Here is a 27,050-nt window from a genome sequence, read left to right as displayed (position 1 = left end):
AAAGTGCAAAATCTGCTAAACCGTGGCCGAAATAACCTAATTTCTAGGAAATAATAAAAAAGGCAAATTCATCTAAGTGTATAACATTAATGTTAATTTAGTTTATTAGCTAGAAATTTTCCGACTTTTTATTATACTATTATTTTATTTGACGATAGTGAAATTAGATGTCGCTAGTGTCTTGTCAAGAGTCCGCGTAAAAATCTGAGCGAAATGTTTATCTCCAAATTGTGCAATCGGCGCTTAAATAAATGATCCTCACAGGAAATCGCCAAGAAGTAATATTTACCAGAGATAGGACCCGCAAGGTATTGTTTATATAGTGCTTGTTGAAATAATGGAAACTATTCACCTGTAAACAGAATGTCGTGTTTGTACTAACAAGGAGACGACCAAAGTGTAACGCACCGATTTTGTTCAAACTCGGGGGTTTAGTAGACCTTCATGTAACTTGAAAAACCCTAAAGGGAATTTATTCAATAGGCAACCGATTTCCCATGGCAACCAAAAAATGTTTTAGACAACACAAAATGGAAATTTCCCCCCTGTAAAAATTTAATCAATTTCAAACTTTTTCATTATTTTTTTATTTTTATTTTCTATTTTAAGCCTTTTCAAAAATTTAATTTTTTTACAGGGGGTGCACATTTTTTGGTTGCCATGGCAAAACGGTTGCCCATTGAATAAATTCCCTTTAGGGTTTCTCAAGTAACATGAAGGTCTACCAAACCCCCGAGTTTGAACCAAATCGGTGCGTTACACCTTGGGTCGTCTCCTTTGTAAGTCTTAATATGCCAAAAAAATCTACCTGGTCAAAACTTAAGGAAATACTGGTTTCATACCGTAAGGGTGAAAAGTTTCCATAATTTCAAGGACCACTATATAAACTGTAACTTGCGGGTCCTGGCTTTCGGAAATATTAGTTCTTGGCAATTTTATTGAAGATGTTTTATTTAAGCACCCATTCTCTTCATCAATCTGAACAACAACTGGTGAATACTTTTCGCTAGCAGTTGGGATGTTTACGATCAACTTCGAGCTACGCTTAATAAAATAAGTTGGTAATGACATATCTGGGAGCAGTATTCCTTTAAACTTTCTACGCAAAAAAAAACAGTCTAGTCAATACGAAAGAGAGTGATGAAAAGTTCAGTTTTCCGACAACAAAATTCCATTTGGAAGCACCGAAATTCCAATAATTCTTGGACCTCATTTTATATTTTCCTTTCATATAGCGAAGATAATTCTCCATTTAGGCCCGGAACTCTCCTTCGTAGCTGCGGAGAAGGCTTTAAGACGCGGTGGGAGGAGAAGAAAATTTTGGCAGTTTCTTCTGGCTCCTCTCTCGAAATCCCAGGCCGGCGCTGTGTCTGAACTAGTTATTTTATTTTTATTATACACGCGCGGTTTTCTCCGTTAGTTTTTGCCGTCGAAGCTAAGAACGGGGAGGGAGAGAAGCATTTTTCTCTCTCCTTTTTTTCCCCGGGCGATTATTTTCGCGGAACAAGCCAGTAAACCTAAGCCTTGGCAGTCATTCTCGGGCGCACCGTCGGGATCAGTTCGAATCGGTGCTTTGTTTCGCGGGCGATCCGCGGATTCGATTATCGTCTCCGGTCAGAGACACATTGTCTTCCGTTCCTCCTCATTATCTCTCTTTCTTTTGTTGGTTTTTTTCGCTCGAACCCCCGCGCGTTCTCCGTTACATGCCAAAGCGGCAAAATCGCTTATCGAACCACGTTTCCGATCCAATTCGATCAATGGGTCGCGAATTAATTAGTACTCGCTAATTCGAGCGTATTCAGTCGCGCTAGCGTTTTGTTAGTTATCTAAGTGATTATTTTATACTTTCTGATAATAGCGAACTTATTCTTCGACGATACGTCCATAATATAAGGTATGTTCAAATATGTTCTCTTCTATCGCGTAAACCTTTACAGAATCCTCTGTTTAATGTTTGTTCAAGTTATATGGTTTTGAAACCTACGATACAAAATTAGGATGTTTAAAATCTTTTTATAAAAGAACTAACTAAATTAAATTTATTGGGGTGTATAGAACCCAATAGTTTAAATACTAAGCTTTCAACCCGAAGGTCTTTGTCAAAGCAATTTAAAAAAAATTCTCATTTTATAAAAGAACTACTACTTCGTGGTTTACTAAAATTTCATTTAAAACTCTCATAAATGAAATAAAAAATAAAATAAATTAAATTAATATAATAATCAGCTAGGCTAATACCCAAGGCACCACCATAGGCCTAAGTCATCAAGCGACTTTTAAAGCCATTAATTCAGGTATCCGGGTTACAACGCGTAAGAGGGTGGTGGCAAGCCCCGCATGCCACGCGAGCCAACAGCTCCCTACACTAACTATTACCGTTAACCTCTACAAGTTTTTATGGAAGGGGAAACCGAAGAACTCGGGGAAAAACCCCTTATATTAAGGCGGATGAAGGAACACGGCCCGAAAGCTTCAAATAAAGTTTGAGTGAACGATGAAGTAGCAGTTCTTTTATAAAAATATTTTAAATATTAATAATTAACCAAGGTAACAAAAGAAAACATTTATGAAAATTAGGATGGGTATTTTAATTTAATTGGTGCTTATCTTCGTGGATTTGAATTGAAAATTTTCAAAATATGAATGTTTTAGGAAATTGATCATGTACCCTCTCAAAGCCCGTAGGATCTGGGTCATGTAATATAAAGAGAACAGCTGCAGTCTTGGCCGTTCTTTTTCGCGTATTTTGTCAAGGGAACAGTCAAACCACTTTCACGCCACCACACCATAGAAACGTTTAATGGAAAATGATAATTAATTAAAGTATGAACACGATCTGAATCTCGAGTTTTATCAAAAGATCTTTCAATCATCACTAACAAGGAGAGGACCCGAGGTGTAACCCACCGATTTGGTTCAAACTCGGGGGTTTGGTAGACCTTTCTGTAACTTGAAAAACCCTAAAGGGAAATGTCTACATATAGGCAACCTTTTTTACATGTAACCAAAAATGTTTTTGACAACGCAAAATGGAAATTTTCCCATTGAATATAACATGGAAATCTGACCAATTTTAAGGGTACCCCCTGTCAAAATTTTAATCAATTTCGAACTTTTTCATTATTTTTTTATTTATATTTTCTATTTTTAGCACCTTAAAATTGGTCAGATTCCCATGTTATTTTCAATGGAAAAATTTTCATTTTGTGTTGTCAAAAACGTTTTTGGTGGCCATGGCCAAACAGTTGCCTATGGAGACATTTCCCTTTAGGGTTTTTCAAGTAACACGAAGGTCTACCAAACCCCAGGGTTTGAACAAAATCGGTGCGTTACACCTCGGGTCGTCTCCTTGTAAGTCAGCGGCTCGAGGAGCTGATTCACGCGAATTCCTTCGAGTTATTTATTAAACTTTATTCAAGTCACTAGTTTGGCAGGAGGGCCACTATGTTAGTGACCGGACCATCTGACACGGAACTCGGCGACTTGTCAAAGTGCCAGTTACCGTATTAATTCTTCATTTATTACGTTTCTAATTCGAAGCGTTGTATAATTAAGCTAAATGTCGCTTTATTTTCGATTTAACTTTTAATCTTAATGAAGACGTGACTCTCCCAGCCACTAGCGCCGTCAAATCTTGGCTTGGCTAATTGTAATATTGGCACGAAAGCCACTTTGTTTGTCGGCCAAAATTTCTCTCCGCTTCCCCAACGCCGATCTCCAGATAGCGCCCAACCCCGCGCGTTAAAAGACTGTAATTTATAAAAGGGTTAAGACCCCGGGGCTGACTCGTGCCGTTTGCTCCGTAGGACTCACCGTGACTGTCGCGATGACGCGAATGAAGAGCTAGACGGTGGCGGTGTGCGGGGTGAGGGTGGCCTCCGCTATCTAGTCTCCGTATCAATGAAACGTCGACGTCGCATTTGCACGTATACGCGAGCCTCGGAGGGAACAGTTCGCTCCTCAACGGAAACGGATGTTTACGCGCTTTCGTACGACGCCTTCGAAAAATTTACAAAATTTGCCAAGTGACGCCATTACTTTTTTTTATCCCATTCGCGGGGATTCAAAGGTTAAACGTCTCCGGTTTTGTTTTCTTCGCGTTTCGCCTTCGAAAGTGGCATTTTGATATATATCGCGATTTTTTTTCTAGCCTACAGTTGAAAATAAGTTATTTTTATGGCGACCAACGCTAAGTCGGACTGACGTAAATTCTGAATTTTAATGACCATGAAAATTTCACCGATGATAATTAGTCTCAATGCCACGGCGAAAATCACGTTTTCACGCGCTTTTAACTATAAATGTACTAAAAAAAGACGCGTCAAATGGTTTCTTAAGTACCCTGACCATTGTCATCATGTCCTTTTTTAGTAGAGATCGAAAAGTTTTAACTCAATAAGCCAATCGCACCTTTGACTGGTTATAAATATCGCGTTTAAATCATTTCATTTGGAGTAGAACTTAAAACGTTTTAACTCAATAAGCCAATCGCACCTTTAACTGGTTATAAATATCGCGTTTAAATCATTTCATTTGGAGTAGAACTTAAAACGATTTAACTCAATAAGCCAATCGCACCTTTGACTGGTTATAAATATCGCGTTTAAATCATTTCATTTGGAGTAGAACTTAAAACGTTTTAACTCAATAAGCCAATCGCACCTTTGACTGGTTATAAATATCGCGTTTAAATCATTTCATTTGGAATAGAGCTTAAAACGTTTTAACTCAATAAGCCAATCGCACCTTTGACTGGTTATAAATATCGCGTTTAAATCATTTCATTTGGAGTAGAACTTAAAACGTTTTAACTCAATAAGCCAATCGCACCTTTGACTGGTTATAAATATCGCGTTTAAATCATTTCATTTGGAGTAGAACTTAAAACGTTTTAACTCAATAAGCCAATCGCACCTTTGACTGGTTATAAATATCGCGTTTAAATCATTTCATTTGGAATAGAGCTTAAAACGTTTTAACTCAATAAGCCAATCGCATCCTTGACTGGTTATAAATATCGCGTTTAAATAATTGCATTAGGAGTAGAGCTTAAAACTTTTTAACTCAATAAGCCAATCTCACCTTTTACTGGTAATAAATATCGCGTTTAAATCATTTCATTTGGAGTAGAACTTAAAACTTTTCAACTCAATAAGCCAATCTCACCCTTGACTGGTTATAAATATCGCGTTTAAATCATTTCATTTGGAATAGAGCTTAAAACGTTTTAACTCAATAAGCCAATCGCATCCTTGACTGGTTATAAATATCGCGTTTAAATAATTGCATTAGGAGTAGAGCTTAAAACTTTTTAACTCAATAAGCCAATCTCACCTTTTACTGGTAATAAATATCGCGTTTAAATAATTTCATTAGGAGTAGAGCTTAAAACTTTTTAACTCAATAAGCCAATCTCACCCTTGACTGGTTATAAATATCGCGTTTAAATCATTTCATTTGGAGTAGAGCTTGAAAAGTTGTAACTCAATAAGCCGACTGCTAATAAATAAAATAGAAATTCCATCTACTGGAAATTTGGTAATTACACTACCGCCATTTCTAGATTTGTTACGGTACTACTATTTGGCAGACGACAGTTTCTATAGTTCAAATTAATAGTTCAGCACTGAATCTAAAGACGGCGCTCATTCGTGGCTAGTTGTATCCGTTTATTATTAGCAACACCGCGAATGAAGTATAATTTACGAGTTGAAAGCGTGAAGAACATGGTCAATATTTCAGAGAATATATTTAACGATCCAGCTTAAATTGGCTCAGTTCTTAGGTTCCTGTTAGTCTAAAGTCTAGACGAACTTTTCATAAAATTGGGGGTGAGGTATTTCTTATAACTCGAGTAGAAGTACCCTTTTCATTAACCCCAATTACCACATACGGAAAAGAGCCTATTTGGATTTCGAATTCGAATTGAAGGACTCGCTCTGTACGGATGATAAATAGGCGAAATATTCGAGCTTTTAGCAACAGATGGCTAAATAAAACACTCCAACGGGGAAGGCGCTCGGAAACTATGTAGAAGTGAGAGAGAGTTTTGGATGCTTTCGGCGTAGAGTGCGCTTATAGCGTTATTTTTGTTTTGTTTTAAAAAGGTCCAATTTTATTCCACGACTCCCTCCGTTCCGCGCCGGGACCATTGCCAAAATTAAAAGCGATACCTCTCTCTCTGGCTGCTCAAACTGGGAAAATGGGCTCTCGTAAAGGGTTCAGGCTCGCGTCCTGGTGCCGTTTTACAATGGCACAGTCGCTCGGGGCTCGCCTTCGCAGCCAACAAAAAGGCTTGATATCAAGGTCGAAGTCGTTCCGCCGTTTTCAATGGGATCCTTTGTTTTTCCTCGCGTTACTTAAGCGTTTCTAATAAAAGAAATCAATGCCACCAGAGTGCGCTCCCCCCCCACCCAAATATTTATACGTACACAAGGACCACATTTTATTTTTCGTTCGGGTTCTGTTTGCAACCAGAGATTCCCGCGATTGCCGTTACTAGCCAGATTCATTGGCGTTGACCGCGACAAGTAAAGGCTGGTTTACACCATTGAGTTGGGAATATTAATCTAGAGATCCAATCAAATCTCGCTACCTGAGAGCAAAAGTCAAGTAAGTCGAGATACGTGACTATTGAAAGAAATTCAAAATAAGAATCCTTGAGTGTTTTTAAATTAAGGTGCCTCAGTACAAAATTTTGAATCTATATTTTCACTCTATTTTTATCAATTTTCATTAGCTGAAAACTATTCGTGAGTTCTGAACCGTTAAGAGAACGGCCTAAGACTGAGCTGTGACGTCACGAAAAAGTTCTGGATAGTTCAGAACTTTTGTACGAATAGTTGTCATTCAAATTAGAATCGTACGATTTGACGTACGCAGCCCGATGTGCAGACGAATTTTAGAGATTTCAACTTTGAGTTCCGGCCAGTACTTGGTCTTGAGCAGGTACCATTTAGAACGGTTCCGAACGGTTCAACAAGAGGTTCTTGTCCGCGAATAGTTTGCATTTGGGTAGTTCTAGAATTTTTTTGGCCGAATAGTGCGCATGGGGACTGGTTGAACGGTTCAGAACTCATGAATAGTTTTCAGCTAGTATTAGATTATCATTGTTATTATGCTAGATTTCGAACTTAAAACTGGTTTTACACAAATAGGGGTTTTCAGACTTGCTTGACTCTTGCTCTAAGGTAGCGATCTGCTCCCCGCGAAACAAGTTTTTGAAAAATACGAATGTGCCGTCTGCTCTAAAATGACGAGCAAACGTTATCATATGACCCGTGGCGCCATCCATTATTTTGAAGAAAAAAAATCTTTTTGCTTGAAAACGCGTCTTATTTGAACGAACCATTGAGAGATAGACGGCGCCACGGGTAGAATGATAACGTTTTCTCGTCATTTGGGACGCCGATGGGAGCAGACGACAGTATTCTTATTTTTAAAAACTTGTTTCGCGAAATACTGAAATCCGACGTTTCGATTGGTCCTCTAGATTAATATTCCCAACTCAATGGTTTACACTAGGGCAAAAACGCCACGACGGTGAACGTCGACGCGAAAATTTCCCGTTAGGCCTAGTGCAATATTTTGCGTCGACTGTCACCGTTGTGGCGTTTTTGCCCTAGTGTAAACCAGCCTTTAAGCGTGTTCGTTTTAAAAGACATTTCTTAAGCCTAGCAGCGGTTACAATAAAGCCTGATACCTACAACCTATTGCTAGTCCAAGAACCCATTTAGGTTACTAAGAACTAAGAGCCTATTTTCAACTTTCGAAAACATGATCTACTACATCTTAAACGGAATTCGTTTATTTTGCCTATTGTATAAATGCGATCTAAAGAAATCTTTCTTTAAACTTTTGAAAAACGCGTATAATTTGTTACGGAAAGTTCTATTTCACATTTAATTTAGCTCGTGTAACTTTAGTTAAAAGATAATTTAACTATTTTAGATTTTGTTTAATCAGAAATACGACAATATGTGGTAAATTATCAATTATCAAGAAAAAAATATTTTAAAAAACGGAGAAAATAGCAAGGAGAAGAATTCGTTTTCTAAGTTCTAGCAGTCTTTGATGACATACGCTCCCATCGTTGTCTACGTTATTATCGATAATAACGTAGGCAACGATTAAGCTGATTAGATCGTGATTAAATCTAGATTAAAAAGATTAAATTAAGATTAAAAAGAATAAATCCAGATTAAAAAGATTAAATCAAGATTAAAAAGATTAAATCAAGATTAAAAAGATTAAATCAAGATTAATAAGAATAAATCAAGATTAAAAAGATTAAATCAAGATTTAAAAGATTAAATCTAGATTAAAAAGATTAAATCAAGATTAAAAAGATTAAATCAAGATTAATAAGAATAAATCAAGATTAATAAGAATAAATCAAGATTAATATGATTAAATCAAGATTCAAAAGATTAAATCGATATTATAAAGATTAAATCGAAATTATAAAGATTAAATCGAAATTAAAAAGATTAAATAGAGATTTAAAAGATAGATCAAGATTAAAAAGATTAAATCAAGATTAAAAAAATTAAATCGAGATTAAAAAGATTAAATCAATATTAAAAAGATTAAATCCACATTAAATTGAGATTAAAAAGATTAAATCGATATTAAAAATATTAAATCGAGATTAAAAAGATTAAATCGAGATTTAAAAGATTAGATCGAGATTTAAAAGATTAGATCAAGATTTAAAAGATTAGATCAAGATTTAAAAGATTAGATCAAGATTTAAAAGATTAGATCAAGATTTAAAAGATTAGATCAAGATTTAAAAGATAAAATCAAGTATGAAAGATTAAATCGTGATTAAATCCCATTCCAAATTTAATCGAGATGAACACGATTTAATTTAAGTATGCATCCGAAAGAGGGGTGATCTGCCCCTCTGTTCCTCAAACCACGTAAAGGTGGAATTCATTCTCTACGCTTAGTTTATAACTGACCTGTTTTATCAAAGAACGAAAATTGACTGTGTAAATATTTCTGACTCATTTGTTTAGACAAGCGTTATTACCGGAAACGCGGAAGGACAAATGCCAAAGAAATGTCATCTTAGCGCGATTAATGACTCAACGAAAACAAACGACTAATTTGAAGTAGTTCGTGGCATTATTTTTAATAATACCACGCTCGCAATTCTTTCGCAATAATCACATTTAAAATGCCCGTAACTAACCATAGCTAATAATAAGTTTCGCGGTGTATTTCAAAGGTGTCGCCATGATCGTCGTGGACGAGACTGATCCCGAATTTGGTAAGATGGAAATCAACATTTTAAACGAGGGGCACATCACTTCCTTGATTAACGACGCACCCCTCAAAAGATTAAATCCGATTTAATCGTGATTATTTTGATTAAATTCAATTTAATCACGATTAAGTTGATTAAATCACGTTTAATCATGATTAGAATGTTTAAATCTGATTTAATCATGATTAAATGATTAAATCTGATTAAAATGATTAAATCCTGATTAAATGATTAAATCTGATTAAAATGATTAAATCCTGATTAAAAAATATATCGTTATTAGTATGATTAAATCGTAATTTAGTTTTGATTTTAATGATAATTAAATTCCCGATTCGACCGATTATATTGATTAAATCGTGATTAAAATGAGTAAATCGTGATTAAAATGAGTAAATCGTGATTAAAATGAGTAAATCTAATTAAAATGATTAAATCTAATTAAAATGATTAAATCTAATTAAAATGATTAAATCTAATTAAAATGAGTAAATCTAATTAAAATGAGTAAATCTAATTAAAATGATTAAATCGTGATTAAAATGAGTAAATCTAATTAAAATGATTAAATCTAATTAAAATGAGTAAATCTAATTAAAATGATTAAATCTAATTAAAATGAGTAAATCTAATTAAAATGATTAAATCTAATTACAATGATTAAATCTAATTAAAATGATTAAATCTAATTAAAATGATTAAATCTAATTAAAAATATTAAATGTAATTAAAATGATTAAATCTAATTAAAATGAGTAAATCTAATTAAAATGATTAAATCTAATTAAAATGATTAAATCTAATTAAAATGATTAAATCTAATTAAAATGATTAAATCTAATTAAAATGATTAAATCTAATTAAAATGATTAAATCTAATTAAAATGATTAAATCTAATTAAAATGATTAGATCATGATTAAAATGATTAAATCTCGTTTAAATCGGATTAGATTTTTTAATCTTGACTACCCTGATTTAATCACGATTACCCTGATTTAATCATTTTACTATGATTAAGACTATGATTAAATGGAAGTGACCTGCCCATCGATTTTAAATCATTTATTTTTTTGGAACCCGTGTTGTTTCTTGGCTCGTGCCTGTAGAGCTCGAACCTCAATTTGAACCGAGGCAAATTTCGGTCCAAAAAGGCAAAGACGTCAAAGAGGAATACAACCTTCTGGAACAGCTCGGCAGGTCGGTAACAAAAAGGATGCTTTTATTTGTCGAGTGTCTATTGCACTATATTTCACCAAGAATGTATTCATTTAAACTACAAGGAGACGACCCGAAGTGATTTTCACTGATTTCTATTAAATTCCTTTATGTACCCTGAAATTTCCCAAAAGGAAAAGTTTAGACGGACTTACGTTTTGCCATGGCAAACAAAAAGGTTTTTGATAATTTAAAACCTTTCAAAATGCTTTTTCAAAATGTTTTTACTCTGGTACCATCATCGCAGCTCTTGTAGAGAAAGTTCGTCTGCTATAATAATCATGGATGAGTAACTCACTTACTCAGAAGCAACCGAACATTCGTACATGCACCGCTTTATTTCCCATGCTGGCTGCGTGGATGGTTTTCAAATCTCTACGTAATTATTATTTATTACTAATTAACAATAATAATTAATTAGTAATTAATAATTAATAACTAATTAATTATTAATAATTACAAACTAACTGTGCATTTCTAAAAACATTTCGCATTTTGAAAAACCATTTTCAAAATGCATTTTGTATTTTTATATTCATCTGCCAAAAATATTTTACTTTTTACATTTTGCATTTAGGAAAACCAATTTCCAAAATGCATTTTGTACTTTGCATTTTGAGTTATGGAGAAAGTATTTTGCATTTTGAGTTATGGAGAAAGTATTTTGCATTTTGAGTTATGGAGAAAGTATTTTGCATTTTGAGTTATGGAGAAAGTATTTAGAATTTTGAGTTATGGAGAAAGTATTTTACATTTTGAGTTATGGAGAAAGTATTTTGCATTTTGAGTTATGGAGAAAGTATTTTGCATTTTGAGTTATGGAGAAAGTATTTAGAATTTTGAGTTATGGAGAAAGTATTTTACATTTTGAGTTATGGAGAAAGTATTTTGCATTTTGAGTTATGGAGAAAGTATTTTGCATTTTGAGTTATGGAGAAAGTATTTTGCATTTTGAGTTATGGAGAAAGTATTTTGCATTTTGAGTTATGGAGAAAGTATTTTGCATTTTGAGTTATGGAGAAAGTATTTTGCATTTTGAGTTATGGAGAAAGTATTTTGCATTTTGCATTAAAAAAAAGCATTTTGAACCACCCTGCTAACTTTCGGAACCAATCTTTTAGATCTTAAAACGCGATCGAAACACACCTTCTACAGACGGAGAAATGTAGACGATTTTACCCTGGGATCGTCTTTGTATCCTATTGTAAATAAATACATTCTTGGTTACAGTAACTGTAGGCCTTTCTATAAAGTAACATTGGCCTTCTTGTTTAGATCTATCGGGCGCTTCACTCGTGACGTAGAAGTAACGTTTCACTATGATAGCCAATTAAAATTCGACGAGTCGTCCTTTTTATTAAGATCTAAACAAAACTGAACTGAACTCCTACGTATCTCGTGACGAAAGCGATACATTAAAACAAGTTCGGCAAGCGTAATGACTTTATAGAAAGGGCTTATTAGTTACCCTTGGTAGAACCTTAATCTAGAAAAGAGATACTACAAAGGTTACTCTTATTTCGGTAACAATTCGAAGGTTAACCTTGGAAAGAGGTAAAGTTCGGGCTCAAGTCGAAATGTAGAGTACGGTAACCTCTTCCGTGTGATTTATAAACCTTGGATCTGCGAAGGAGGATGGAGAGGAAGATCCGGCTCTTTTCTGAGAAATCTCATTACATTTGTTACGCGTCCTTTTTGGCGGCCTATCTTGATATTCAACCACTGGGCGGCGCTGACAGAGCGGGGAAGCGAGATTTAAATGAGAGAACAGGCGGTTTTCGAGCTTAGAATAGCAAATTCCGGAATTTATCTTCGTTTTTTTCCTCAGCCTCCCTCGTTTTCGTCGTCGGGGTTGTCTCTCCCTCCTGCGCCGGTGCATTTCTCCATCTTCCGTCCTCCTCCGACGCGGAAATTAACTTTTCTTTCCTTCTTTTTGGGGGAAATAAATATCCCGAGACTCTTTATTTTCGGGTGAACCTTTTTCTGGTCGACCAACTCCATAAAAGTACATATTGTCGAAACGGCTTCTCAACTTTTTTTATTTCCAACAAATGTTTCATCTACTTTCGGAGTGGTTTAAGTCCCGCGAAACAAGATGCGCTAGTCAATACAAAATAGCTTTATATTACTTTTGAGACCAATTTTCATGACCGTTTTTTCACTAACATTTACTAAGAGGCAACCCGACTTCAAGACCTATGTTTTCTTCTGCCTGTCACCCTTTAAATTAAAGGGGAACGGTCAAGCTTTAACCCGTTAGATAGCCCTATAGCCCATTAAAAACTAAAATTTATGGCGAAAACCGCATCAAAAAATATTGAGTGGTTAATTTTTAATTAAATAAAGAAATTTCGGGAAATCGAAAAGCGATGGTCCGCCGCGCCACCTGGTGAGAAATCGGTGAGACAGAAAAACAACGTAAAAGCGCGCGCTGCTGAAGACGCGAAAAATTTGTTTCGCACGCCCGGCGCGTTCCAGTTATAAGAGACCTAAGCCTAAATTTAAAAGTTAGGATAGTTCGCAAATCGCTCATACGGGGTTAGGGGCGCTGGCGGCAGCCCCTAAGATGGCGGCGAAAATTCAAACCAAAACACCTGGCGTTATTTTTCGTTTCAACTTTTTGGGCCAAAAGCTATTTTTTCAAGACAAAAAAGGTATGTGTTAGTATATTGAACGTCTTGTTAATCTTTTGATACGGAAATAAGGCCATATTTGAAAAGCTTGGCCGTTCCCCTTTAAGTTTCCTTTCAAACAAATACCCTGGTGGTAAGCCAACAGCGGAACACGTTGGCCTACCACCAGGGTATTTGTTTGGAAGGAAAGTTAATTTAGAGGGTGACAGGCAGAAGAAAACATAGGCCTTTAAACTTAAATAGAGCTCTAGCGTGAGCGTGGCGTTAAAAACAAACGTTGCCTAGTGGTTAAATTGACAAAAAAATGCGCCATCTACTTTAATATCGCTCAACTAAATGTATGAGGAAATAGTGGACGGTATTTAGATTGAAAGATTCACCTGTAGGTGGAGACTTTTCGCTTGTTTTGCGATTTCGGAGTAAGGTAAGAAGAGTAATCATATGACGTCATTTTACTCCGATTTTTTAGTGATAAGTAGTTCGAGTGAAAGTTAAAACTAAATTCCGAATAAGCATACGGTTTTTTCAATGTACTATTTTTACACCTCCTTTTGAAAAGGAGTAAAAAGTGTAACCCCAATACCCTAACCTTGACAAATAGTTCACAGTGTAGATAAATTACATCCCCGAGATAGTTTAATTTAGTGCAAAGGGGTACAACATTTGTTCCAGAACGAGCGAAAAGTATCCACTTTGTTGCGCAGGTTATTTTGAATCATCAGACAGCTTCCACGTACTCAATTTTACTCGGTCGTTGGGTGGAGATTCTCGCGTAAAACATTTAAACGACGCAAATCGTCCCTAAATTTTGATGAGGGTGTCACCGTATCAAATGATGCCTTCGCAATGTCATTTGTAGGGGTAAATTTGGAATCGTCTACCGATGCACGGAGAAGAACAGCAACCGCATGCTGGCGGCCAAATTCATCACGACGACGAGGCCGGACGACCGCAAGGACGTCGAGAGGGAGGTGGACATCATGAAGAGCCTCCAACACCCTCGTCTCCTCCAGCTGTACGACGCCTTCGACGACGGCTCCCAGTCCATGTGCCTCGTATTAGAGCTGTATGACACGCGCCCAAAATTTATAGTTTGATCAGGATCTTTTTTAGAGATGTCTGCGTACTTTCGTATATAATGCAATGTTAATATAACATAATATATTACATTGTTAATATAATAACATAATATAATACAATGTTAATATAATAACATAATATAATACAATGTTAATATAATATATTATAATATAATACATTTTAAATACAATAACATAATATAATACAATGATAATATAATAACATAATATAATGCAATGTTAATATACTAACATAATATGATATAATACAATGTTAATATAATGCCATAATATAATACAATAACATAATATAATATAATACAATGTTAATATAATAACATAATATAATACAATGTTAATATAATAACATAATATAATACAATGATAATAACATAATATAATACAATGATAATAACATAATATAATACAATGATAATAACATAATATAATACAATGCTAATATAATAACATAATATAATACAATGATAATATAATAACATAATATAATGCAATGTTAATATACTAACATAATATGATATAATACAATGTTAATATAATAACGTAATATAATACAATGTTAATATAATAACCTAATCTAATACAATGTTAATATAATGCCATAATATAATACAATGTTAATATAATGCCATAATATAATACAATGTTAATATAATAACCTAATCTAATACAATGTTAATATAATAACATAATATAATTCAATGTTAATATAATAACATAATATAATTCAATGTTAATATAATATATTATAATATAATACATTTTAAATACAATAATATGATATAATACAATGATAATATAATAACATAATATAATACAATTTTAAGATTCAAAGATGGAACGTAGTAGTGTCCAGTTTTTATTTAGTCTACGCGTTAAAATAAATATAAATATTTCGCGCTAAAATATCATATTATATCGATTTCAAGTCCTTAATTGGCGCAACAAGTCACTGTGATAATTCTTCGCTCTATGTACTATTTTCCCCCTCACCACGCTTGTAACGAACGAACTGCGCTGACCTCTCCGTAAAAAGATCTTAGTTTGATTTTCAATATCGCTATGGCCTATAATGTTTTTGGGCATTTGTAGGATCGAAGGTGGAGAGTTGTTTGAAAGAGTCATAGATGACGACTTCGTCTTGACAGAAAAGGCCGTCACTGTTTTCATGAGGCAAATCTGCGAAGGGGTCGATTTCATGCATAGCAAAAACATTCTACATTTAGATATGAAGGTACGCGCTTTTTTGGTATTCCATATGGTTTCACGTCACCATGAATGTATTCATTTCAACCACGAATATCGAATTATATCATTACCCTTTCTACCATCTGGGGCTAAGATGGGCGGTTCCTTTCTGCGTTTTACGTAATCACTTGAGCCAATCAGGAGACAGGCGATTGTCGTTGACTACATCCGCAAAACGTTTCCGGGATTGCGCGATTTAACCGGCGCGCCGAAGAAAATGACTAGTGATTCTTTGAAAAATACCTCTACTACTACAAAATCAAATGATAATCATAAATAAAGGAATTTGTTATACATACAGGGTTGCCACGGTACCTGGAAAACCTGGAATTCGTGGAAAAGTCAGGGAATTTGAATATGGGTCTAAAAATCAGGGAAAAGTCAGGGAATTTTCAAAAATTGTCTAAAAATCAGGGAAATGTCAGGGAATTTTCAAAAATTGTCTAAAAATCAGGGAAATGTCAGGGAATTTAATTTAGGTTGCAAATAGAAAATCTTTACTAAAATTTAAGGTAAAAAATTCAAAATTTTCGCACAAAATAAGTCAGGGAAAATGTCCGGAGATGGTCAGGGAAAACCTGAAAAAGTCAGGGAATTTTAATGTGAAAAAACTGTGGCAACCCTGACATATTCTTACCTATTTTCGTTCTATCAAAAAGATGTGTATTAAAAATTTAAAAACCAAATTTAACGCTTAGCCTTGGCACTGAAAGTTATAGTCAAGTTTCAAAACGTTGCCCTTCGATACAATTTTTGAGCGGCGGCGCGTGACCGACGTCATAATAGCTAAGCCCCTCCCATCCTAGCGACTGAGGTCAGACCAAGGGGGTCTCGATCAAGAAGATGTTTGAAAAAATATCTGTACGAGTTAAAATTGATGACGTCATCCAGATCAGCCTCCGTTGATTTTCAATACGATCTCATCTGGGTGACGTCACGATTTTAAATAGCAACGCAAAACCCGTAATATTTTGAGGCAACCTTATAGTTCCCTTTTTTACGAACCTTGAGGTCAGACTACCTAATGCAGTTCGATATTCATGGTTGAATACATTCATGACGTCACTTTAAAGACATTTTGTCCCCGACGGCCACTTTCAGCCCGAGAACATTCTGTGCGTTTCCAGAACTGGAAATCGAATCAAATTGATCGATTTCGGGTTGGCTCGACGATACGATCCGGACAAAAAGTTGCAGATTATGTTTGGCACCCCGGAATTCGTCGCTCCCGAAGTGGTCAATTTCGACAAAGTGGGCTACACGACCGACATGTGGAGCGTCGGCGTCATTTGCTACATTCTGTAAGCGTCACTTTTACGACACATTCCCCGTTCCAAAAAATAATCCAGTCGTCGTAGTTTGTCAGGGTTGTCGCCGTTCATGGGCGACAGTGACTTGGAGACGATGGCCAACGTGACCAGAGCCGTGTTCGACTACGACGATGAAAGTTTCGAGAAGATTTCGGACGAATCCAAGGACTTTATCAACCAACTTCTAGTTCTCGACCAAACGTAAGAGATATGCCACTAGACAAACAATAATAGTTTTAATTTGTTTACGAATCTTGGGTACGTTCAGTAACGCTCATCAAAAACATCGATGAGTAATCGATGCCGAAATTTTGTTACCGTACGATTTTTCGCGTTTCAGATTTGACGTCACGATGGGCATCCGATGCTCATCAAAAAAACCATATCAGAGATAAGGTTTTTTTGGTGTTTGACGTCAAACGCGTCGGCGTTTACCATTGAGTTGGGAATATTAATCTAGAGGTCTAATCAAAACGTCGGATTTCAGTATTTCGCGAAACAAATTTTTAAAAAATCAGAATACTGCCGTCTGCTCCCAAATGACGAGAAAACTTTATCATTCTACCCGTGGCGCCGTCTATCTCTCAATGGTTCGTTCAAATATGACGCGTTTCCCGGCAAAATTATTTTTTTTCAAAAATAATGGATGGCGCCACGGGTCATATGACAACGTTTTCTCGTCATTTTAGAGGAGACGGCACATTCGTAATTTTCAAAAACTTGTTTCGCGGGGAGCAGATTTGATTGGATCTCTAGATTAATATTCCCAACTCAATGGTGTTTACAGTTTAGCTGGCGTAGGAGTTAAAATTATGCAACTGTTGTTTTAATCAACAATTCTACTGGTTTGGTCAAAGGCCTATCATTTAATTGGAATGCCTCAGCTACTGAAATGGCCGTTTTCGTTTTTTAAATGAAAGACTGATCGTTGCAACAATAAATAATATTGTCGTCAACAATTCCGTCATTTACCAACTCATCAATTATTCAAAATAATATTTTTCACTTCCTCTGATTGTCGAGCCCCGTAACATTTATAGCCGCCATGTTTAAAAGCAGCGCTGACTAGAAATAACACTGTTCAGTAACTTCCTACGTCACTATGACGACCAGCGTTCATCAAGCAAACATTTTTGCGTTACTGAACGTACCCCTTAGTTAGCTGTAAAATATTTGCGCTATTATAAATATCTAATATCCAAGCGGTAAAATTGATTTGGAAAACATTTCATTTTTTAAATTTAAAACTTCTAGTGTATTTGTCGACCCCGAAAAGGGTTCCAATATTGTCCGCTCCCTCCTGTGGCGTTTGACATTTTCGGCGCTACTTAGAGGATTGTTGGGGGTCGTAGTTTATATTATCTTTAAAGGGAATATAGCCTGCCAATCAATCTTTATGGAGGACCACTTAAATTTTTCAAAATTTCCCTGTACAATTGCACCAAACATTTCTAACGCCAAATGCAAGAGCGGCCAGAGCTGCAAACGTTAGTGCTCCACACCAAATACCTGAGATTATATTCCATTTAAAGCAAGTGTCGGCTCGACGTCAAGTAGCACTTTTTTCAGCAGATGTCGCTATCGCCGTAATCAAAACAAGTTAGTTAAGCTACATTTTTACCCAAAAGGCGGGTTTTTATAGGTACCCCTCGCGTTGATTGGATCGTTTGTAAATTGGTCAATGACATAAATTACAGCAATTTTAAACAATATTTTTACATGGGATATATAGTTTAGGTTAAAACCCACTAAATAAAGTATAAGTTGTTTAAATATATGACTCTACAAAGGCTCCCTGACGACGTTATCATTTGGCTATTTTGAATTTAACTTCCTTTGCCATTAATATAGATGGCACCACGCTCTCCACTTAAGTCGCTTTTTTCGAAGATTCGGATAGATTCATGGCCATCTCTAATAACAGGGGCCTTTTCATAATACAGGTGGCAATGATAGAGCCGACAGTTGCTTTAAGCTAGTAAAACACACTCGCAATATTGCGGCGGTGTAGCAAACTAACCTAGTGTTTAAAATGGAAATCGATTTAAAAACTAAATGGGCGAAACTTTTGTTTAGGGCCCGTCCAACAGCGAGCCAGTGTCTGAATCATCCATGGTTGAGGGTAGGTTTGGAGTCACCCCTTCCAGACGTCGTCACCCAAGCGGGTCTCGAACAGGTTCGGGTTCTTAATGACTACCCCGGCCCTTCGACGCATTTTTGCCAATCGTTCCAAAATACACTTCAGACTCACCCGATTTTATATTCCCCTTTTCTGGTTATATCACACCATGGTCATTTTTGGAATGTCCCCCGCTCCTCCAGGAATTATTTTTTCCACATCTTACTTTTGAAACCACCTTTCTATTCTCACGAAAGGATCTTTATGGGACCCGCATGGAATGTACGGCGGATGAATACAGGAAAGTTACGTGAAAAAAACAAAAAGGGACTCTTTTTGGTTTTTTACAAGTACAATCACACCCAGGGGCTTGCCAACCACGGGGGCAGCGGGGACGACTTGCACCCCACCTTCAATTTCACAGCGAGGGTGCTGCCCCCGCTACTTTTTCCCAGGGCAGGGTTTCCGTAGAGTTAAATTTCACACAGTATACTTAATTGCCACGGACGGACTCTTACAAAACACAAGAGTGTCGCGTGTTTAGTCAAACTGTTAGGTTGACTATACGCGCGACACCCTTGTCTTTTGGTTTCTATTATCTCAGCATTTTTCCGGACGCAGCTTATTTCACATGAGGTATGTGCTTATAATATGGTTTTTGCCCCCGCTCTCGTAAAAACGTTGGCACGCCCCCGAGTCAAGGCTTTTTGTACATCTTTTTCTAACACCGTAATCCCACCACTATTTTTCCAGCGTTTTATCCATTCGCTTTCTTGAATAACCAAGGCTTAACTTTTCCGGTGTTTGACCTTTTCTAACTTTATTAAATAATAATTTGACGAAAATAACATACCGGTATTAGAATAAGTAACATAATAAAATAAGTATGTCAATTAAGAAAAACTATTAATGATCTGATTTTCAGAGCTATTGCGCAAACTAGATTTATTTCTCAGCACGGATCCCCCTAGTGTCTAAATATGGCTAAATACCCGAGGTGCTTATTGCCGATTTAGTTCAAAGTCGGCCGTAATGTAGACCTATATGAGATATGAAATTTCCCAAAAGGAGACGTTGCACTACCCATTCGATTTCCCATGGCAACCGAAAATGTTTTTGACCACTTACAATCAAAATAAGATTTTTTCCTTATTTTACCCAACATTTTTTACAAATTTACCCTTAAAATGTTTCAATTTACCCAAACTTGATGAAAATTACCTAAATGTGGTCCAAATTACACATTTCGTGATTTTCAAATTTAAAAAAAAAATCGTGAAACCGAGAAAATCCCATGCTTTTTTAAATGGAGATTTTATTGTTTTAAGTGATCAAAAACATTTTCGGTTGCCATAGCAAATCGAATGGGTAGTGCAACGTCTCCTTTTTTGAAATTTCATAATTCATATAGGTCTACATTACGCCCGACTTTGAACAAAATCGGTAATAAACACCTCGGGTACTCTCCTTGTCAGTTCGAACTGTTCGATTGCGAATGCCAATCGGAGCTATAGGCGATAATAGGGGGTTTCTTTTCGCCTGTTCTTGGACTCTTTTTTCACTAAAACTTTTTATTCGCCTGTTCCGGGGACGAGAATTACTCCGCCCCATAAACTATTCGCTTGTTCCGAACTATTAGGGCTACTCTTTTTACTCCTTCTGGAAAGGAAGTTTAAAGATAAGAAATCCGATTTTGTCGTCTGCTAGCCAGAATTGGTCTGCTAAAAAGGCTACAGGCAGCCATTTTGGAATAACGTTTTTACTCCGACTCGAACTATTCGCCAGCACAGAATCGGAGTAAAATGACGTCATAGCCTGACTCTTCTTACCCTATTCCGAAATCCCGGGACAAGCGAAAAGAAACCACCTAATGTCAGTGTCGAAAAAAAGGTTCGGCCAGGAAATTAGCATTAAAACCAATAGGAAGTGTCATACAAGGGTTCGTACACGATCTGGAAAACCTGGATAAGTCAGGGAATTTTAAAATGTTTCCAAAATGTCAGGGAATTTTAAAATGACCCCAAAAATATCAGCCAAATAAATTTCTGACAGAAAATCTTTTTCAAGATTTTTACTTCAAACCATTCTTTTATTCTACAAAAATGGTCAAGGAAAATTTGGCAATTTGGTCAGGGAAAACCTGGAAATGTCAGGGAATTTAATTTCGGAAATTTTGTACGAACCCTGCATACTTATTATTATATTATGTTACTTATGGTACTAGTAAACACTTAGAGTAGTTTATTTAATTTTTGGTTACAATGTGTGAATTAATTTGTTTTATTTCGACGTTTGAATTAATTAGCGAGACAAAAAGAAGGAAGAGAAGAAACTGGACAAAACCCGGTTGAAGCGTTTCGTCATCCGGAGGCGTTGGCAGGTCAGCGAAACACTTTTCAATTCTCTATAAAGACCTCTTCACACGCTGAATATTGTTGCCCAATACGACTCGCAAACTGAGCTGCTCCGTGCAGTGTGGTTCCGAGCGGTACATTTGTACTTTTTTAATACGTTTTCAAATTTATAGCACGAAAATTTGATTTATTTAATCGTATTACGTACGATTGGAAAATACGTTTTGATATTTTTTTGGCATATATTTAAAATTTTTTGAGTTTGTTGAAAGTTTTATAAATATTATGTGGATTATTTCACCACCAAATCAGCTTGCTTTCTCCGAATTCCTCTTGTCAGGAATCCATACCTCTATCGCGTATGGTAAGATCACTCTGACGGCTTTGGCCCCGCCTACGAGATAAAAACCCCTCTGCGCGCGCTCCCCTCTCACGTTGTTGTTTGTTAAGTTAACATAGTGACGTCAAAAAACCGTCCGCCACATCGAGAAGAAAATCTGCCGCTTTAAGCATTCCAAGTAGAGGTATGGATTCCTGCTCTTGTATTGCCCTCTATTAGCCATTTAGGTTACCATAGAGCCTTCAAGCGGCCACTGCGAGAAGTTCGCGTAGCTACTGGATTTCCGTCTGCTAATACACTAAGCCTCTGCTAGACTGGGAGTAGACGACCTTAACAGACGGAAATCCAGTAGCTACGCGAACTTCTCGCAGTGGCCGCTAGAAGGCTCTATGGTAATCTAAATGGCTAATTGAAAGCGACATTTACGATGTTTTCAAGGGCATTGTAATTGTTGACAGCAGTTACAATGCCGGATTCAATCTTTTGACGTTTAAAAAAAGGAAGAAAATTTGTTTCATAGATGGCGTACTAAGCGGAAAATCGAAAAGTACTTTTTCCAGACCTGGGCAAAACTCCGAGTGATATTTCGCGAGTGCTGCCGTCCTCCAATTTTTTTCACTCCACTCATTGAAAATTCACTCCACTCGTAAGAGTGGAGTTTCCGCTTTATCGTCACTCCCCGACTTCGAAAATACGTTCTGTGATTGGAGGAAGTACGTTCCTGAAATCGCTCGGAACAACACTGGCTCCGTGTAAATAGATAAAAATGTTTTCACAATGTGTTGGCCATGCAAACACTTCTGTTGCGCACGTTTTTAATTTTATAATTTAATATTTAGCTCCTAATATCTAAATTTAATAATTTTCGTACAAATCCTTTTGATAAAATAAAACTAAACTATAATATTATTATATACCTTTATTAATGTAATTGGACGTACTTACTAGTTTTAGAGGTATTTTTTTCGGTGTTGGTCCATTTGATCGACAGTCGATCATTATACGTTGCAATTGATCGAAATTCCATTTGATCGAATCCCATTTGTCATTTGTTTCATAAGATCGAACCTTCAAATGATCGAATACTATTTGATCGAATTCAAAAGTATTTATAGTACCAGTTGGTATATTTTTATTTTACCGAATGTCAATATGAAGTGCAGAAGGAATAATGATGGAATAATTAATTGCTTAAGTGCAGAAGGAATAATGATGGAATAATTCATTGCTTTAACTGTATTAAGCCACAAAGATGAAGAGATTTTTACTTTAAACACTATATGATGGAATTTTTTATGACATCGACGACAACGGCCCGTTATTTTTGATATATATAAATAGGGTCAGGTTAGGTTAGGTTAGGTTGATGTAAGCGCGCCGTAGGCGCGTATGCACCGTTGCCTTGTCGATTTACTCCCAAAAACTAGTAGTTTTACCCTACAGTAGCTTTCGATCAAATTTCGTTCGATCAAATGCCATTCGATCAAATGCCATTCGATCAAATGCAATTCGATCAAATGGAAATTCGATCAAATGGGACTCGTTCGATCATTTGGGAATCGATCAAATAGACTCAAACCTTTTTTTCAATATAAACGAGTGAAATCTCGACTTTTCTCAGAACGTGTGAACGAAAATTTTAACGTGTTTTGCGAACTGTGGTCACCAGCAAAGTTGGCACAATTATTCCACTTTATGTTAAACGATAGCTTAAAAAAGTATATAATATATCTTTGACGCCCCAGGTTTTGGGTCATTTGCATCGGGGTCCAATACGCAACTGCTTCTTTCTAAGATATAAGTTATATTGTTCTGGACATACTGAGCCAGATTAACCGACTAATTCATTATAAATACCATTTTTAAATAGAATTAAAGGGGAACGGCCAAGCTTTTCCAAATATGGCCTTATTTCCGTATCAAAAGATGAACAGGACGTTCAATATACTAACACGTACCTTTTTTGTCTTGAAAAAAAAGCTTTTGGCCCAAAAAGTTGAAACGAAAAATAAACCCAGGTGTTTGAATTTTCGCCGCCATCTTGGGGGCTGCCGCCAGCGCCCCTGACCCCGTATGAGCGATTTGCGAACTATCCTACCTTTTAAAATCGCGCAATTTAGGCTTAGGCCTCTTATAACTGGAACGCGCCGCGCGTGCAAAACCAATTTTTTTCGTCTTCAGCAGCGCGCGCTTTTACGTTGTTTTTCTGTCTCACCGACTTCTCACCAGGTGTCGCGGCGGACGCGCGCTTTTCGATTTCCCGAAAGTTTTTTATTTTATTAAAAATTAACCGCTTTATATTTTTTGACGCGGTTTTCGCCATAAATTTTAGTTTTTAATGGGCTATAGGGCTATCTAACTGGTTAAAGCTTGACCGTTCCCCTTTAAGTACCGTTCAGACTACGCGATTTTATTGGTGGTAAATTAGTGGTTCATATCCGAGGTACCAATTAAATGGTCATCCCACGCTCTTCACACTTTTCCTGGTTTTCCACCAAACAATGTGTTTATATTTAATTTTTGTGAGTCGCAATTAGTACGACAATTGACTGACCATTTGGGTCAATGATTATTTTAGTTATCGTCTGCTATACGGTGTCCTGTATGAAATTTAGAAATTAGCTTTAGACCGTCAAAATTTGGTCTGCTATTTCGATAACAGCAATATTATATAGCAAGCAGACAATAATAATGTAATAATATTAATAATCAGCTAGGCTAATACCTAAAGCATCTATAGCGACTTTTAATGTCTTCCAACAGGTGGCCGTGTTACAACGCGTAGGAGCAAAGAATATAAAGCCCCAGGAATGGAAGGTGTAGCTCCGTCTAGTGGAAATTTTGCGCCTCTCGTTTTTAAAGAGAGACCGGGTTGGGTTAGCCGTTTCCGGTTACTCTGATTTGCTTTGACGGAAGTTTCTAGCGCAGCAAAAACACGCGGCCTCTAATATCAATCCTTCCATTCCTGGGACTTTATATTCTTTGGTAGGAGGGTGGTGGAAAGCCCTTCATGCCACGCGAGCCAACAGCTCCCTACACTAACTATTACCGTTAACCTCTATAAGCCAACGGTATCCAAGTTCTTGCTTAATTTCATTGGTTGAATTTCAAATAGTTGGATATCTCAAACCTACCCGAAAAAAATTGCGTGTCGATTCACATTTAGTTCACGGTTAGTTGGTAAAATTTGGTGGCGAAATTAATGGTCGTTTAGAAGTTGTACAATCTGAACGCCCCTTGAATGTAGTATACGTCTTACCATTAGTTTTAGCGACTAATCTTTAAACTTGTAATACTTGCAGAAAGCTGTCAACGCGTTCTTGGCGTTAAGGCGAATGGGAGCCAGTCTATTTTGATCTCAAATCGTGGTGGATGATTTTAATTTCGTTTTTTTACTGCAAGCCAAAACAACCCCGCGTATTCCTTTCACTCTTGAACTCTCACTCTTGACTTACCCTCTTTTGACCTGTCCCCTTTGACCTCGAATTTATGATGATCAACACTATCGTCCGACATAAAGAAAGGTGATGACGAAGAAAGATACACGATTTAATCGTTATACGAAATTTGTTTTAATATTATATAAAAACTGGATATTCGTTTTACTAAAAGGGATCGTTACAAGATTGTTGTTTTATTTGAAAACATTTAATAAATTTTGAGTATTTTGCCTTTTGGAGGTTCATTTTTGGTGGGACACGTGGCGTCATCTATAGGCGTATTAGCGCGGTACCATAGATATAGGAAACAGGGGCGTAGGAACCGGGAGGGGCAGGGGGGGCAACGCCCCTCCCTGGAATTTTGCTGGGAGGGGCAACTAATGTTATTGCCCCCTCCAACCTTTGGTCAGTTGAAATCTTCAAAAGACTCAACTTATCATTTTAAAAGCATATACAGTTTATAGAACCTCAACTGTGTTTAAATTTCAGTCTTTTCCCGCCAATTTACATAGTAGTAACAAGTACGCATGCATTCAGAGAAGCTACACTCCATTAAAAATTAAAAACCATTCTCCAGACCCCTTTTCGTTTATCTTTGCCCCCTCCAATTTCTAGAACGTTCCTACGCCCCTGATAGGAAATATACAAATATTCTATATTTATGCGCTGTACCTTTAGGTATCGCCCAGTGTTGTCAAATCATAGCCGGCTGTATTAGAGAAGGCCAGGAAATCGTTTTTTCGGAGGGGGTGGCCTAAAGAATTTTTTTATGCAGCTCCTGCTGCTAGATGGCGCTTATATGCCTAGTTTTCACAGGCGCGAAATTCAAATGGTATGGAAATACATTAACGGTAGCAGACGGCTAGCCTCTGACCTCACAATATTACTGGGCCAAAAGATGCCATCTAGTGGATAAAGCCGCCAGGAGCGCGGGAAGTTTTGTTAAGAAAAATCGCCTGGATTTCCTGGCCTTCTCTAATACAGCCGGCTATGGTCAGATTGTGGAAAATTTTCCATTTTGTGGGAATTTTTGGGGTCCATTTTGGCTCTGTGGCGAAAAGGTAATATTTTTTCAATAACTTAAATATTGTGGAAATTTTCACGTCTGCGGGTATTTATCCTATGTCTTTTTTAATTTGACTATCAATAATAAGCTCAAAATTATCTTGGGATTTTATATATAATATAAAGGAGGCGCCTCCTATTACTACAATCATATGTAACATAATTACTCATAAGTATGCCACTGTACCTTTATTCCATTCAAAATTCTTCACTAACGGTTTGTTTCACCACGAACCAGTAAAAAAGTGGACTACGTTAGATTTTAACCTTATTATTCATCCTAGTAATTTTGGGAGTCACACTATTTAAGCCAATGGAAAACCTCTAAATTGAGAAGGAATTTTTTGCGTCGAAATTTTAGTCAGCCCAATGTAGCTTTATTGAAATTTATAAAGTCGCTCGGTTTGCGCGGATGAAGTTAAGGTTAAATTATGAGTAATTTAGAAAAATAAAAGGTTGGGGAAAATGACCAATAAGTGATCGCTTTCCGAAAATGGAACAAGTCGTCGAAGTGGGATATTCCACCAGCGTTATTAAAACCAAAGATAATATAACTACGTACCCTAGATTCGAAATCAAGCTCCTTGCACGTAACCCAGGCTCTAGAGAGTTCCCGGCGCAAGTCAGAAAAAACTGCCTCCATGGAGCTGGCAGGGCTACCGACATCTAGTTAAAACGTCATGTTTTAGTGAAAATTGCGCCGTGGTTTTTGACTCGCGGTTTTCAAGATACCAGATATTTTTGCGTTATGTTGTTTTAAAACAATAATGGATGATGCCTGTAGCTCTAAAAATGTTTCTAAACGATAGAAAACTAAAGGTGAGTAATATAATCTTGGGTTATCTATTGAAATTCCTTATTTCTCACCCTGCTATGGATCCCGATTTTTCCGACTTCCGGCGCGAACTCGGTAAAAGCCTCACGAGAAAATGCGCTATCGAGAAACGCCGTAA

At 36.5% G+C, this 27,050-nt stretch overlaps 1 protein-coding gene across 4 annotated transcripts; it reads left to right on the top strand.

Annotated features, from left to right (window-relative positions):
- Positions 1–1,446: 1,446 nt before the first annotated feature.
- LOC149948128 (myosin light chain kinase, smooth muscle-like) lies at positions 1,447–25,263 on the top strand. Of its 4 annotated transcripts, none has more exons than XM_090172998.1 (10): positions 1,447–1,894; positions 9,236–9,277; positions 10,383–10,473; positions 13,984–14,190; positions 15,314–15,455; positions 16,571–16,770; positions 16,828–16,980; positions 18,856–18,901; positions 21,204–21,278; positions 24,895–25,263. In XM_090172998.1, the coding sequence occupies exons 2-10, from the start codon at positions 9,244–9,246 to the stop codon at positions 24,946–24,948; spliced, it is 1,002 nt and encodes a 333-aa protein (XP_090029124.1). In that variant the 5' UTR covers positions 1,447–1,894; positions 9,236–9,243; the 3' UTR covers positions 24,949–25,263. The 4 variants fall into 4 exon arrangements, with proteins under 4 accessions (XP_090029124.1, XP_090029121.1, XP_090029123.1 ...); XM_090172995.1 differs by having other exon boundaries at positions 1,448–1,894; positions 18,856–18,955; XM_090172997.1 differs by lacking the exon at positions 1,447–1,894 and adding an exon at positions 6,468–6,530 and having other exon boundaries at positions 18,856–18,955.
- The last annotated feature ends 1,787 nt before the right edge of the window (positions 25,264–27,050 follow it).

The sequence above is a fragment of the Leiobunum rupestre genome, chromosome 4, assembly GCF_980474605.1.
Source record: "Leiobunum rupestre chromosome 4, qqLeiRupe1.1.hap1, whole genome shotgun sequence".
NCBI lineage: Eukaryota > Metazoa > Arthropoda > Arachnida > Opiliones > Sclerosomatidae > Leiobunum > Leiobunum rupestre.
Note: the sequence above shows the minus strand (reverse complement) of the source record. Positions and strands in the feature narration are given on the sequence as shown.

Coding starts and splice junctions, on each gene's coding strand:
- LOC149948128 (XM_090172995.1), top strand. CDS start 9,244: ATGATCGTCGTGGACGAGACTGATCCCGAATTTG. Junction 9,278..10,382: donor CGAGACTGATCCCGAATTTG/GTAAGATGGAAA, acceptor TCGTGCCTGTAG/AGCTCGAACCTCAATTTGAA. Junction 14,191..15,313: donor ATGTGCCTCGTATTAGAGCT/GTATGACACGCG, acceptor GGGCATTTGTAG/GATCGAAGGTGGAGAGTTGT.